General features: G+C 40.7%; 1 protein-coding gene across 3 annotated transcripts in view; it reads right to left on the minus strand.

Moving 5' to 3' along the window:
* SCML4 (Scm polycomb group protein like 4) overlaps window positions 1-13,895 on the minus strand; it is a 63,333-nt gene that overhangs the window by 20,636 nt on the left and 28,802 nt on the right. Inside the window, exon 1 of one of the 3 annotated variants that reach the window (XR_011558040.1) lies at window positions 672-756. Coding sequence is in view for 2 of the 3 variants with exons in the window: in XM_070739392.1 (XP_070595493.1) it covers window positions 4,218-4,487 (270 nt within the window). In the remaining variant the exon portion in view is untranslated. Of the gene's footprint in view, window positions 1-671; window positions 757-4,217; window positions 4,488-13,895 lie in introns of those variants that run through there. The other 2 variants (XM_070739398.1, XM_070739392.1) reach the window with 2 other exon arrangements.

Below are 13,895 nucleotides of genomic sequence, written 5' to 3' on the forward strand. Positions count from 1 at the left end.
TTTTTTCCACCTATAAAGCAGTGTTTCCCAATCTTGACATAGGTGGTAGTGGAATAAGAAAATACTGTACAGAAAACTCAAATTCTTTACTGCCCCCCAATGGCCATTTGGGTTTTTGGTAATCCTAGTTTCCTTCTCGTATTTGAAATAGCAGAAGGGATTCCATCCCCCATTAGCTTCAACTGGTATAATAGATCCCATCAATCTCTGAAAGGCTAAAGATTCCCCACTCTTTTCTACAGGTAGACTGGGGAGGAGGAGTATTATATTCATTCAATAGGGTCCAATTTTCCTTCATTTTGAAAAAAAGTTGCTTATTATTTTCAAATAATAGTTGATACCTAAGTCTGATGTCAGAAACTTTTAAATGTTCTTATTTATAACCAGCTGTACCTGGCCACGCGTTGCTGTGGCTCAGTCTGTTTAAGTGGAAAAGAAAGAAATGAGAAAGTGCACATTTACGTTTTTGAAACTCTTGCTCAATTTATTCAGAATAACAGAGTTGGAAGGGATCCCCCTGGAACCCCCTGTTCAATTTTATCATAGAGTTTGAAAGGATTAACATTAGAGAACAGGGTGATATTTGTACATATCTCTCCCTTTCTGTCCCCCCCCCCTGGTTTAAGAGACTGGCTCGACCCATCTACCAAAATACGATAACACCAGCCTACCTTGCAGGGTTCTTGGTTCACCGAAGCATGGGGGACAAACCCCACAGTTTGCAGCCAAACCAGGTTCCTTTATTTTCTGAGGAGACTTTCCTGTGGCAGTTGATCAGCAGCCAATCAAAATGTGCCTGCTATGTTTGTCACCAGTCTGCCATGGAGACTGGTGACAAACATAGCAGGCATGTTTTGATTTGCTGCTGATTATTCTCCCTGTCTTTTCACCAGCCAATCAAAATGCTCCTCCTATGATTTTCACCAGACAATCCCATGTGTTTCACCTTCTTTAGCTGTCACAGGTGTGACATGTATATAATATCGATATATCCAAAGGGCTTTGTTTCAATGGAATGCTGTGTCAAAATTTCAAAGCAATTGGTGAAGTACTTTTCAAGATTCACTGTCCCTAACAAAGATACATTTATATTTTTATTAATATAGATGTCATTTTCTTCCATAATAAGATTAAGGTGAGGAGGGGGCTTGCAGGGAAGTTAAATAAGTACACCAACAATCTATGTCTTATTGATTGATTGATTGATTGATTGATTGATTTGATTTTTTATTATGTTTAACTGACCCCTTCAGGCTTCTTTGGTAGCTCCCAGGTATGAGATTCCTACTCTATCTTATCCAACCCCCAATCATAGCATTAATAGATACAGCTACACTCAATACTGCCAGTGTCTTTATAAAATAACAGTTAATAAGAAAGAATTAATCAGGAGTGAAATGCTCCCAGTTCACTCTTGCCTGTTGGTCATCAGAGAGCTGGTCGTGAACGCAGCATGAGGCTCCGCCCACCATTTGCATTCTCTTATCCTCTGCACATGCATTCTGTGCATGCACAGAGGGCAAAAGAACCGAAATGGTGGTGTCTGCTCAGGTGGCCACCGCCTCGTGCTGCCTTCATGACCAGTTCTCTGATGACTGACAGGCATGAGCAATGAACCGGGGTGGTGCAGCAGGTAGAGTGCTGTACTGCAGGCCACTGAAGCTGACTTGTAGATCTGAAGGTCAGCAGTTCAAATCTCATCACCAGCTCAAGGTTGACTCAGCCTTCCATCCTTCCAAGGTAGGTAAAATGAGGACCTGGATTGTGGGGGCAATAGCCTAGCTCTGTTAAAAAGTGCTATTGCTAACATGTTGTAAGCCGCCCTGAGTCTAAGGAGAAGGGCGGCATAAAAATCAAACAAATAAATAAACAAATAGATAGATAGATAGATAGATAGATAGATAGATAGATAGATAGATAGATAGATAAATAAAATAAATAAATAAATTTTCCACTATTTCATGAAACACAAAAGGAGCTAAATCAGAGTCCTAAATCATTGTTTTCATCAGAGCAATCAAATGAATTGAATAGTAAATCTAAAGTTACTGTCATAACCCTTAGACTATCCACGGTTGACCTCCCCAGATTCCTAAGAGGTCAGTAAGGGGCATACATAAGCGTGCCTTCCGTCCCCTGTCCTATAGTCTCTCCTATATCTCGTATTTCTTCTCTACTATATCCTCTATAAGCTTCATTGTGTATTATTGTGTATTGGACAAAATAAATAAATAAAATAAAATAAATAAATAAATAAATAAATAATTGTGACTTATGCAGTTATGATAAGTTGTGCGGGTTTATGTCCCAGTATTAAGCATAACCTCCATGGACGTACGTGCATTAGATTGCAGGAATAAGCCCGGCAGGTCTGCAGACTTTGCACAGGGTTTCTATCATTGTACAGTTACTGCACAAAGGTTGTGTGTGGGGTGGGGTGTCAAGGTTTTTTGGCCACAATCCTACTGTCGTCTAACTGCAATTACTGCACACACAATTGCTTTCTCAAGAGGAAACTGTTCTGTGTTAGCAAAAACTTCAGAAGAAAAGGATTTAGGGGTAGTGATTTCTGACAGTCTCAAAATGGGTGAACAGTGCAGTCAGGCGGTAGGGAAAGCAAGTAGGATGCTTGGCTGCATAGCTAGAGGTATAACAAGCAGGAAGAGGGAGATTATGATCCCGCTATATAGAGTGCTGGTGAGACCACATTTGGAATACTGTGTTCAGTTCTGGAGACCTCACCTACAAAAAGATATTGACAAAATTGAACTAGTCCAAGAATGGTGGAAGGTCTTAAGCATAAATCGTATCAGGAAAGACTTAATGAACTCAATTTGTATAGTCTGGAGCAGAGGTCCCCAACCTTTTTAGCACCAGGGACCGGCTTTAAGTTAGACGAGTTTTCCCCGTTCCGGTGGGGGGGGGGGGCTTTGGTCATATGGGGGTGGGGTTATGGAGGGGTGGAGCTTAGTGACGCAGCCCTCCACACTTCTCCACAGGGCGGGGAGAATCAGGAGGCTCCTTTGGCGGCTGGGGGCTGCCTGGCTTTGTGATTTTGGCTGGGGGGGGAGTTAGGAAGGTCCTACTTCTCCCCCCCCAGCCAAAAATTCAAAGCCTATCTGCTGGATACGGGCGATGAGTGGGACAGAGCGGCGCGGAAGCCTCTTGCAGCAGCTGCCACAGCCACCGGCTTCGGCGCCGTTCGTCCCGCCCATCGCCCGTATCCAGCAGAAGCTGCTGCCCAAGTGCTCTTGGCCGGCGGGATTTAAAGTGCTGGGGTGGGGGGTGTCCCAGCGGGAGGCGAAGCACTGGGGTGGGGGGGCTGTCAGGACACCCCCACCCCAGCACTTTGAATCCCGCCGGCCAAGAGCACTCGGGCAGCAGCTTCTGCTGGATACGGGCGATGGGCGGGACGAACGGCGCCGAAGCCGGTGGCTGTGGCAGCTGCTGCAAGAGGCTTCCGCACCGCTCTGTCCCACTCATCGCCCGTATCCAGCAGATAGGCTTTGAATTTTTGGCTGGGGGGGGAGAAGTAGGACCTTCCTAACTCCCCCCCAGCCAAAATCACAAAGCCAGGCAGCCCCCAGCCGCCAAAGGAGCCTCCTGATTCTCCCCGCCCTGTGGAGAAGAGTGGAGGGCTGCGTCACCGCCCGACGCCCCACCCCGTCCTGCATAATGTTCTCTGCCGGGAGGGCAGCGCCGCCGCGGACCGGCTGAAAACCCCCAACGGCCCGGTCCTGGTCCGCGGACCGGCGGTTGGGGACCTCTGGTCTGGAGGACAGAAGGGAAAGGGGGGACATGATCGAAACATTTAAATATGTTAAAGGGTTAAATAAGGTTCAGGAGGGAAGTGTTTTTAATAGAAAACTGAACACAAGAACAAGGGGACACAATCTGAAGTTAGTTGGGGGAAAGATCAAAAGCAACGTGGGAAAATATTATTTCACTGAAAGAGTAGTAGATCCTTGGAACAAACTTCCAGCGGACGTGGTTGGTAAATCCACAGTAACTGAATTTAAACATGCCTGGGATAAGCATATATCCATCCTAAGATAAAATACAGAAAATATTATAAGGGCAGACTAGATGGACCATGAGGTCTTTTTCTGCAGTCAGACTTCTATGTTTCTATTTTTCTATGTAAGCCTGAAATAAAGACTACGAAAATCAGTAAGGTGATAAAATCGTTACAAGAAAGGGGGAAAGTGTTACATTACCGTTTCTGTTTCCTTCCAGAATGGTTCCATTTCTGGTTGGGCTTGACGTTTGATGCCTCAGTGTAGCGGTTGATGGGCCTCCTGAAGCCACTTGAGCAGAACGATGACTGCAGGAGGAGGACGACCCTCCAGCGTGCCGACCCTCTCCAGAACTCTGCCTCATGGAGTACAGTGATCCCATGCAATTAAATGCTGAATCCGAGGGATCGATGCTGTAATGCTTTGTAGCCAGCGGATCAACCAGATAATCTTCAGGTATAACTGTTTCTGCTTGAAAGAGGAGAATGGGGTTATTGTGGAACACGTTCCTATTTCCTAAAGCAACGGAATTGATTTTGAAGTTTGAAACTTGTTCTGTTTTAAAGACCAAGCAGACAGTAAAAAACCCACTAGCAAATTAAAGTGTGAGCTACTGCAAACGGAAAGAGTTGTATTATAGACAAATTATTAATAAGGATACACAGTGTTCCCTCGATTTTCGCGGGTTCGAACTTTGCGAAAAGTCTATACCACGGTTTTTAAAAAATATTAATTAAAAAAATACTTCGTGGGTTTTTTCCCTATACCATGTTTTTTTCCATCCGATGATGACATATGTCATCACCAAACCTTTGTCTGCCTTTAATAAATATTTTTTCCCCAATATTTTTTTTATTAATTTTCTTAAAATTGACACACAGACTTACAAACATTCAACATAAAGTGTGGGGATGTATCTTCCCCGCTTTTCTCAAAAGTATAAATGCAGATACAGAAAAAGGAATACATAGTTAAGTACATAATTCAATACTACTAATACAAAAATATCTAATAAGGAAAAGTTGATATTATAAAAAAGAAAAATAGTTGTAACTAATATAAAACCAAACAGTCTTATCAATTCTATGTATATAAACTAATTCTAGTATTGTTCTTAAACAGAAAAAGGAAAATTTAAACCAAAACATCTATATTTATTTTTAATTTTCTGTTATTTTTTTCTTCTTATCTATCCATACATAAATTTTGTTCCATGTTGCATAAAATTTCGTTTCTTCTTGATCGTTTAAGCGTCTTGTCATCATATCCATTTCCGCGCAATCTAATATTTTTGTAATAACTTCCTCTTCTTTGGGGATATTTTCCCCTTTCCAATTTTGCGCGTAAATAATCCTTGCCGCTGTGAAAATATGTATACTTAAATACAAAACTTCTTTTTCGTAATTTTGGTTAGTAATTCCTAGTAAGCAGAACTCCGGGGTAATTTCTATGTTTTGCTTTACTATCTCTTTTGTCATTTTCTCTATCATTCTCCAGTACATTTTAACTTTGTTACATGTCCACCATTAGTGGTAGTAGGATCCTATTTCTTTCTTACATTTCCAACACAAAGGTGATGTCTTGGGAAACATTTTTGCTATTCTACTTGGTGGGAGATGCCATCTATAGAACATTTTAATTTGATTTTCTTTTAAAGAAACTGATTTTGTCATTTTCCAGTTGTGCATCCAAACCTTCTCCCATGTGTCTATATCTATTTCTTTGCCTATATTTCTACACCACAGTATCATACTGTCTTTTAAAGTTAAATCGATATTCTTGTGAGCAATCAAGTATTTGTATATTTTCCCAATTACTCTGTTTTGATTTATAGTAATTAAGTCACTTAATAAATTTTTATTTTTATTAAATATGTAGAGTATGCTGTCTTTCTGGTATCTAGATCTAATCTGTGCATAGTGCCACCAATCGATTTGTATCCCTTCCTCTTGTAATTTAATTCTAGTTTTTAATTTCATTTGATCGTCTAACAAGTCTTTGTATCTTATTATTCTTGTATCCTGGATAGAATTTGGATGTATTATTGCATCTAATGGGGCAACCCAATCCGGAATTGTTAGAAAGTGGTTTTTCTTTATATCTTTCCATACATCAAATAAATATTTTCTTAGTGTATGTCTTTTAAAATAAGAAAGGTTTTTATCTTTATCATACCATACGAAGGCATGCCAGCCAAGCATAAGGTCATGTCCTTCTAATTTTAATGTTCTCTTATCCTCTAAGGTTATCCAATTTTTAATCCATGTTAAGGCGGCTGCCTGGTAATATAATTTCCAATTTGGGAGGGAAAAACCTCCCCTCTCTTTTATATCTTCTAACATATTTATCTTAATTCTTGCCTTTTTACCTTGCCATAGAAATTTTCTAACCACATTTGTTAAATTTTTTAAAAAATTTGCCCCTGGATTTATTGGGATCACTTGAAATAAAAATAAAACCTTGGGTAAGATATTCATCTTAATTGTGGCAATTCTTCCCAGAAAAGATATTTTTAAATTGTTCCATATTTCTAAATCATTTTTAATTTCATTAATTAACTTTATATAATTATCATTTTTTAATGTTATTGTTTTGGCTGTTAACCATATTCCCAAATACTTTACTTTTTTTAACTATTTGTATTCCAGAGATACGTTCTAAATTGTTTTCTTGTACTTTATTCATGTTTTTTGTTATAAATTGTGTTAATAAATATATATATATTTTTAAATAAACTTTAATAAATAAACATGGTGAGTAATAATCTAAATGGTTGCTAAGGGAATGGGAAATTGTAATTTAGGGGTTTAAAGTGTTAAGGGATGGCTTGTGATACTGTTCATAGCCAAAAATAGTGTATTTACTTCTGCATCTCTACTTCGCGGAAATTCGACTTTCGTGGGCGGTCTTGGAACGCATCCCCCGCGAAAATCGAGAAAATAATTAAAATAAATAAAATAAAAATATTTTTAAGACAGCAGCTATCTAGTTTGGAAATTAAATGAATACTAACATCATTGTCAATCTGAAACTCGAAGCTTAAATTGCTTTGGAATGATTAACTGAACATAAGCAGGAAAGGTATTATTAGGCTTAGATGTCAGTTTAAATGGACCCCAGAAGATGGTAGAGGACAGCAAGGCCTGGAGGATCATTGTCCATGGGATGGTGATGGGTCGGACATGACTTCTAAGAACTAAAAACAACAAAATATGTAAGTTCAATAGCTTTCTGGGGCAATGGAGCAGAGTTCCCATCCTGGCTCCATGGCACAAAATAAATCACAGAGCAGATACGTCGGTGATAGCGAACCTCTGGCACGGGGGCCACAGGTGGCACGCGGAGCCATATCTACTGGCACGTGAGTTGTTGCCCTAGATTAGCTCTAACCTGAATGTGTGTGCTAGCCAGCTGATTTTCGGCTGGCACAGAGGATCTGGGAGGGCGTTTTTGGCTTCCAGAGGGCCTCCGGGGTGGGGGGAGCCTTTGGAGCCTGAAGAGGGAGAAACATGAGCCTACTGGGCCCACCAGAAGTTGGGAAACAGTCTGTTTCTGGCCTCCAGAGGACATTCAGGAAGTGAGGGAAGCTGTTTTCACCTTCACCGGGCATTGAATTATGGGTGTGGGCACTCACGCATGTGCGATAGCGTGCACACACGCTATTTTGGCACCGACGAAAAAAAGGTTTGCCATCACATAGAAACATAGAAGACTGACAGCAGAAAAAGACCTCACGATCCATCTAGTCTGTCCTTATATTATTTTTTGTATTTTATCTTAGGATGGATATATGCTTATCCCAGGCATGTTTAAATTCAGTTACTGTGGATTTATCAATCACGTCTGCTGGAAGTTTGTTCCAAGGATCTACTACTCTTTCAGTAAAATAATATTTTCTCATGTTGCTTTTGATCTTTCCCCCAACTAACTTCAGATTGTGTCCCCTTGTTCTTGTGTTCGCTTTCCTATTAAAAACACTTCCCTCCTGAACCTTATTTAACCCTTTAACATATTTCAATGTTTTGATCGTGTCCCCCCTTTCCCTTCTGTCCTCAAGACTATACAGATTGAGTTCATTAAGTCTTTCCTGATACGTTTTATGCTTAAGACCTTCCACCATTCTTGTAGCCCGTCTTTGGACCCGTTCAATTTTGTCAATATCTTTTTGTAGGTGAGGTCTCCAGAACTGAACACAGTATTCCAAATGTGACACAGTATTCCAAATGTCTGAGATAGTTGATTACTGACTATTCATTCTTCTCTTCGCTTGCACTTACAACAGGAAGGCGTGAAAGGGGCACTTCATTAGTGAAACCTTGTGCTAGATTTTGAGTCACGAGAATAAGCAAAATGGATTTAAACAGATCTTTAATCTTCCCCAGAGAAAATACTTTTTTGCTGGCACAAGCCCTATGTCTATGAAATGGGGCTTTGTTAGCAAATTAGAGGAGAGGAAGCTGAGGTGATTTTTTGGCAGCGGTTGTCTAATTTAGAGTTTTGAAACTTTTTCAGGCTGTAAAACCTCTTTATTAAAAAAAGTTTTTAAAATAATCCTTGGATCCAGGCTCAGGAGGCAAAGCTCTAATGATCGAAAATTGTCTGTGTGGATTGAGGCTTCCTTTGCCTTTAGCCTCATCAAGTTTTTATGGACTTCTGTGAAACACAGTTTGAAACATTCTTGTGTAAGTTACTATTTTAGAATGCTTTAGGCGTGATACCATAATTATGGGAAGCAGAATCAAAGATTGGGACCCATGGAAATATTGGAGAGGCTTCTTATCTTTCACCTTACACTTGAACGCTAATTCTCAGATACCTGCTGCTGCAAAATACTGATACTCTGATTTAAAAAAAAACAAAGCAGGGGTTATAATATTTCAGATTTTATTTTCCATCGCTGTTCTCTGCATCACTATAGTCTTTTCTTTTATTCATTGGCATTAGCAAGCCATTATGACAAAAATATTAGTCATTAAAATGCTACCAGGGAAGATAGCTCTTGACAGTTTAATTTCAGAAACACGAATGAACTAGGCTGTGCATTATGTCCAGAATATTATCACATTTTCTGCACATGCACATTAAAACAATAAAGAAACAAAGACTGCCTGGGGATTTAGAATTTGCTACAGGAGCAAATGGAGACCTCTCTTTTCTCGGTAGATGATTTCTCTCTGATAAGAAAGAGTCTTCATAATATTATATGCAAATTTGAAAGTCACGTGCTGAGGCTAGGGTGAAGGGTTCATCAGTTTGGCAACTAACCATATTCCCATGTTTATGTTAGGGGCCTCCGTAATAGCCTTCTCCCTTCAGATCAGAGGTGGGTTGCTCCTGGTTCAGACCAATTCTATAGAATCGGTAGCTGGAATTTTACCCCGCTTGCCAAACCAGGAGCAACTGCTGGCCATTATTATTATTATTATTATTATTATTATTAGTAGTAGTAGTAGTAGTAGTAGTAGTAGTAGTAGTAGTATGTCAGTACAACACAGCAAATGAATCACTATGCTGGATTTCGTATTTCATCACCAGTCGGGCGCTTCCCAAGCACCTAGGACTGTGTGATGTAGCGGCGAATTATGTTTGTCGATCCCAGTAAAGCGGCCTTTTGCAATTGACAGATGGAGATTTTGTCAATTCCGATGGTTTTCAAATGTCCGCTGAGATCCTTTGGCCCTGCGCCCAGCGTGCCAAGTACTTCATTCGCTGGCTGGGGAATTCTGGGAGTTGAAGTCCAAATATTTTCAAGTTGCCAAGGTTGGGAAACACTGGTATAGGGAACGTGTTTACAAAATGACACTGTGGTCACAGAAGAAGTATGTCGAGGGGAGGACGATACAAAGCATTCAAAAGAGTGAAGACAGCCTCTGTGTTCGCTAAATTGAAACCCTACTCCAGTGATGGTGAACCTTTTTTTCCTCTGATGCCAAAAGTGTGCGGGTGTGCTATCGCACATACGTGAGTGTCCACATCCATAATTCAATGCATGGGGTGGCAAAAACACCTTCCCCCACCACCCAGAGGCCCTCTGGAGGCTGGAAACGGCTTGTTTCCCAACTTCTGGTGGGCCCAGTAGGCTTGTCTTTTGCCCTCCTCAAGCTCCAAAGGCTTCCCTGGAACTGGGGAGAGGGTCAAAATGCCTCCCCCCATCTCTCCATAGACTTTCTGGAAGACAAAAACACTCTCCCAGAGCCTCTGTATGAGCCAAAAGTCAGCTGGCCGGCACACATATGCACATTGGAGCTGAGTTAGGGCAATGGTTCGTGTGCCAGCAGATATGGCTCTGCATGCCACCTGTGGTACCCATGCCATAGGTTCACCATCACCGCCCTGCCCTTTTAATATGTGTGTTGTGTGTGTGTTCTGTTTACAATGGTGGGATTCAAATAATTTAACAACCGATTTATGCAGGGTCTGGTTGGCTGTCGTGCGAGGAGGCATGGCCCATCCCCATCCTCCAGCTCTTCCGCACACATGGCCTCCCACAATGGCCTCCCACAATGGCTGACCTGACCAGTTGTTAAATTCCCTTTCTCCCTCCTGCTATCAAAGTGGATCCTGGCCGCTGTCCTGAAATGGAGAAATGGGCCACAAAGCAGCCAGCTCAAGAGAAAGAGGAGGAGGAGGTAGAAGAAAGAGGGAAAACAACCTTCTTCTTACCTTGCGCTAGCCGCTCCATTGCCCATTTCTTCATTGTAGCACAACATCCAGGATCCACTGTGATAGATGGGGGTGGGTAATTTAACAACCGGTTCGCTTGAACCGGTGTGAACCGGCTGAATCCCACCACTGTTTCCGTATAAAAAAGAGAAGGGTGTTCAATCATGAGTCATGGACACTATCTTGACTTTTTTTTTTTACCCTCTTGCAGTTGCCTTTGTAATAGCCTGCCCCTTGGCTGTACAGTGGTACTTCTACTTATGAACTTAATTTGTTTCGTGACCAGGTTCTTAAGTAGAAAATCTTGTAAGAAGAAGTAATTTTTCCCATAGGAATCAATGTAAAAGCAAATAATGTTTGTGATTGGGGAAACCTTAGAGAGGTTTCCTGTTTCCTCCCAGGCGATTCCTAGAGAGGCCCCGTGGAGGCTTCTCCCCGCCTTTTCCGGCCCTGTTTCCTCCCTGAAAATTCCTAGACAGGACCCACTGATGCTTCTCCCCATCTTTTCTGGCCTGTTTCCTCCCAGGAGATTTGTACAGAAGCCCCACGGAGGCTTCTCCCTGCCTTTTCCAGCCTTGTTCCCTTCCAGGAGATTCCTAGAGAAGCCCCATGGAGGTTTCTCCCCACCTTTTCTGGCCTTGTTCCCTTCCAGGAGATTCCTAGAGTGGCCCACGGAGGCTTCTCCTTGATTTTCCATTACAGTTTCGGAGGCTCGGGTTTGTAAGTGGAAAATGGTTCTTGAGAAGAGGCAAAAAAATCTTGAACACACGGTTCTTATCTAGAAACGTTCATAACTAGAGGCGTTTGTAGGTAGAGGTACCACTGTATTACTGTCATTCAAGAGCTGTCCAGGGGAGGCAGAGGCGGCAGATCCACATTCTACTTTTGACCAAAACTCAGCTTTCACAAAGAATGAAAAATCTGGTCTCTCAAATCATCCCACTGCATCTCATTTCAAATGCTGAAAACAACCTAGCTGCCTTCCCTTCACAAACTGCTTTAGACAGGCAAATAGCTTTCTATTAAATATCGTTGTGGTTGACTAGATTGCACAGATCTCCCATTCCCCCTTTAAGCCTGACCTTAATATTTTATGTATTTTTTAAAAGATAATGTTCCAGGCAGAGGAATCTATGAGGCAATAAATGAATTGTGCAGGTAATTAAATGACGAACCAAAGCCAGAAATACTGATAACCATAAAAACCATTTAGTTTGACTTTATTCCAAAGCTATGTGCAGCAATTATTGTATGGGGGAAAGAAGATCGAATGCTACAGGACTAAGTGAAAGGAAGACCAAAACATCACATTTGTAGCATACAATGAACTGAACTCAGATTCTATTTGTTGTGGTTTTTCTGCCTTCGGAAGAACACTTCGAAGCCAAGTAAAAAACATATCTGACTATTATGTTGAGCCGTTAAAATATGTTTTAAATGAACCCCTCAAAGCATTTAATGCATTTTACAGTTTGGATAAAAGAAAACAATGACATTAAATTTCATAGCCCCCTTTGCCAGCACGTTCTGTGAAAGATTCCATATTTTGCAAACTTAAAAAATGACATAAAAAGAAAAAATAACCCCTAGCTCTCAAATTATATTTGCCTAGAAGTCTAAATACATAGCAGAAGCAAGGCCTAACAAGCATAACACAAATGCTGTTGAAATTAGATTTCTTTTTACTTTAACAAAAACATATTTCACAGAAGGGCCAACAGTTATATTGAATTTCAACAACAACACCCCCCCTCTCTCTTTCTCTCTTCTCTCTCACACATACACACACAAATATAGAAGAGAGCAGAACCTACAACCCAATTCATTTCCGAAGGCTTTATTATTTTTAATCATTTCAAAATAGTCTTACTTCGTCCTCCAGCAAAATTCATGTACTCCAATTACCTACATTATTTTAAAAAGAATTTAACACTCTCCTTTTCTCTTACACAGACATCACAAACATTCCCTTGTTTTTTATTCATAATCTTTATAACTCTTTCCTCAGCCCTTCCTCACTAATGCTACTTCTTCTCACTGAAGAAGTAGCTCACTACTCTTCCGTTCAACCTCTGCTTTCTCTCACTTCATGCCATTCCAAAGCAGACAGGGCAAGATTCTGCTACAATACTCTGCTATCAATAAAGCTGGCCCCAGAAACCCAAATGGTTTTTGTTTCCTGAGGCTGCTCAGCATACGCTTGACCTTAATCTTGAAACTCTGTCAACTAGTTCTCCAGCTCAATTTATACCTAGTGTACTTGAGGCTCTTTCTCACATTTCTGCCTTATCATTAAGGAACCTTTACCTTAATTTGATCTGTTTTCTTCTTTACCAGAGGTCTATCCTCTCTGTTCCCAAGGCCTGTTAGATATTTCATCACAATTTGCAATGACAAATGGAAGAAATGGGAAAAAGTTTCTATGAACCCATTCCCCACCTCTAGTTTTTTCATTTGAAGTGTCCACTGTCCACGATAGGTAAATAGTCCTCAGTTAAATTCTTTTTCCTTTCCTGAAACTGACGTTAATTATATAATTGATAGAAAATACTGGCAAGAGAATCTAAATTAGATGGAAGCACCTAGCTAACATTGGCTCATCTCAAAAACTAAGCAGGGTCAAATCCAAAACTCCTTCGGTAGGAGAAATGAAAATGAAAAATGAACAATATGCAAACTTACGGCAAAGTTCTACCTTGTTATGGTCAAGGAAAGTTTATGGAAACACAACTCCAAGAAGATTTTAATCATATGACAGTATCTATTTCCCCCCCTAGTTTTGCCTGTTTTTAGAAACTTAAGAGCTGGAAACTACCATGCAGCAGAACAGCCAAAGGTCTTCCATATGCTGCTGCCATCAAAATGCCCCCCCCAAAATCCCAACCCCTATATATATCTTAGAAGTGAAGACTGAGTCAGAGTTCTCCTATATCACATCTTATTTGAGATGCAACTTAAATATGTATGAAAATAATTTTAGTTGGTGAGGTGCAAAAAGTTGCATTATATACAGTACTGTATTTTGGTATTTGGTTGTTTGTCTGTCTGTCTGTCTGTCTGTCTGTCTGTCTGTCTGTCTATCTATCTATCTATCTATCATCTATTTATTTATTTGGATTTGTATGCTGTCCCTCTCTGAGGGCTCGGGCGGCTCACAACATATACAAAGAAACGGTAGTAAAATCAATCCAATTAATGTACATAAAAACAATCCTT

The sequence above is a fragment of the Erythrolamprus reginae genome, chromosome 1 (genome assembly GCF_031021105.1).
Source record: "Erythrolamprus reginae isolate rEryReg1 chromosome 1, rEryReg1.hap1, whole genome shotgun sequence".
Taxonomy (NCBI): domain Eukaryota; kingdom Metazoa; phylum Chordata; class Lepidosauria; order Squamata; family Dipsadidae; genus Erythrolamprus; species Erythrolamprus reginae.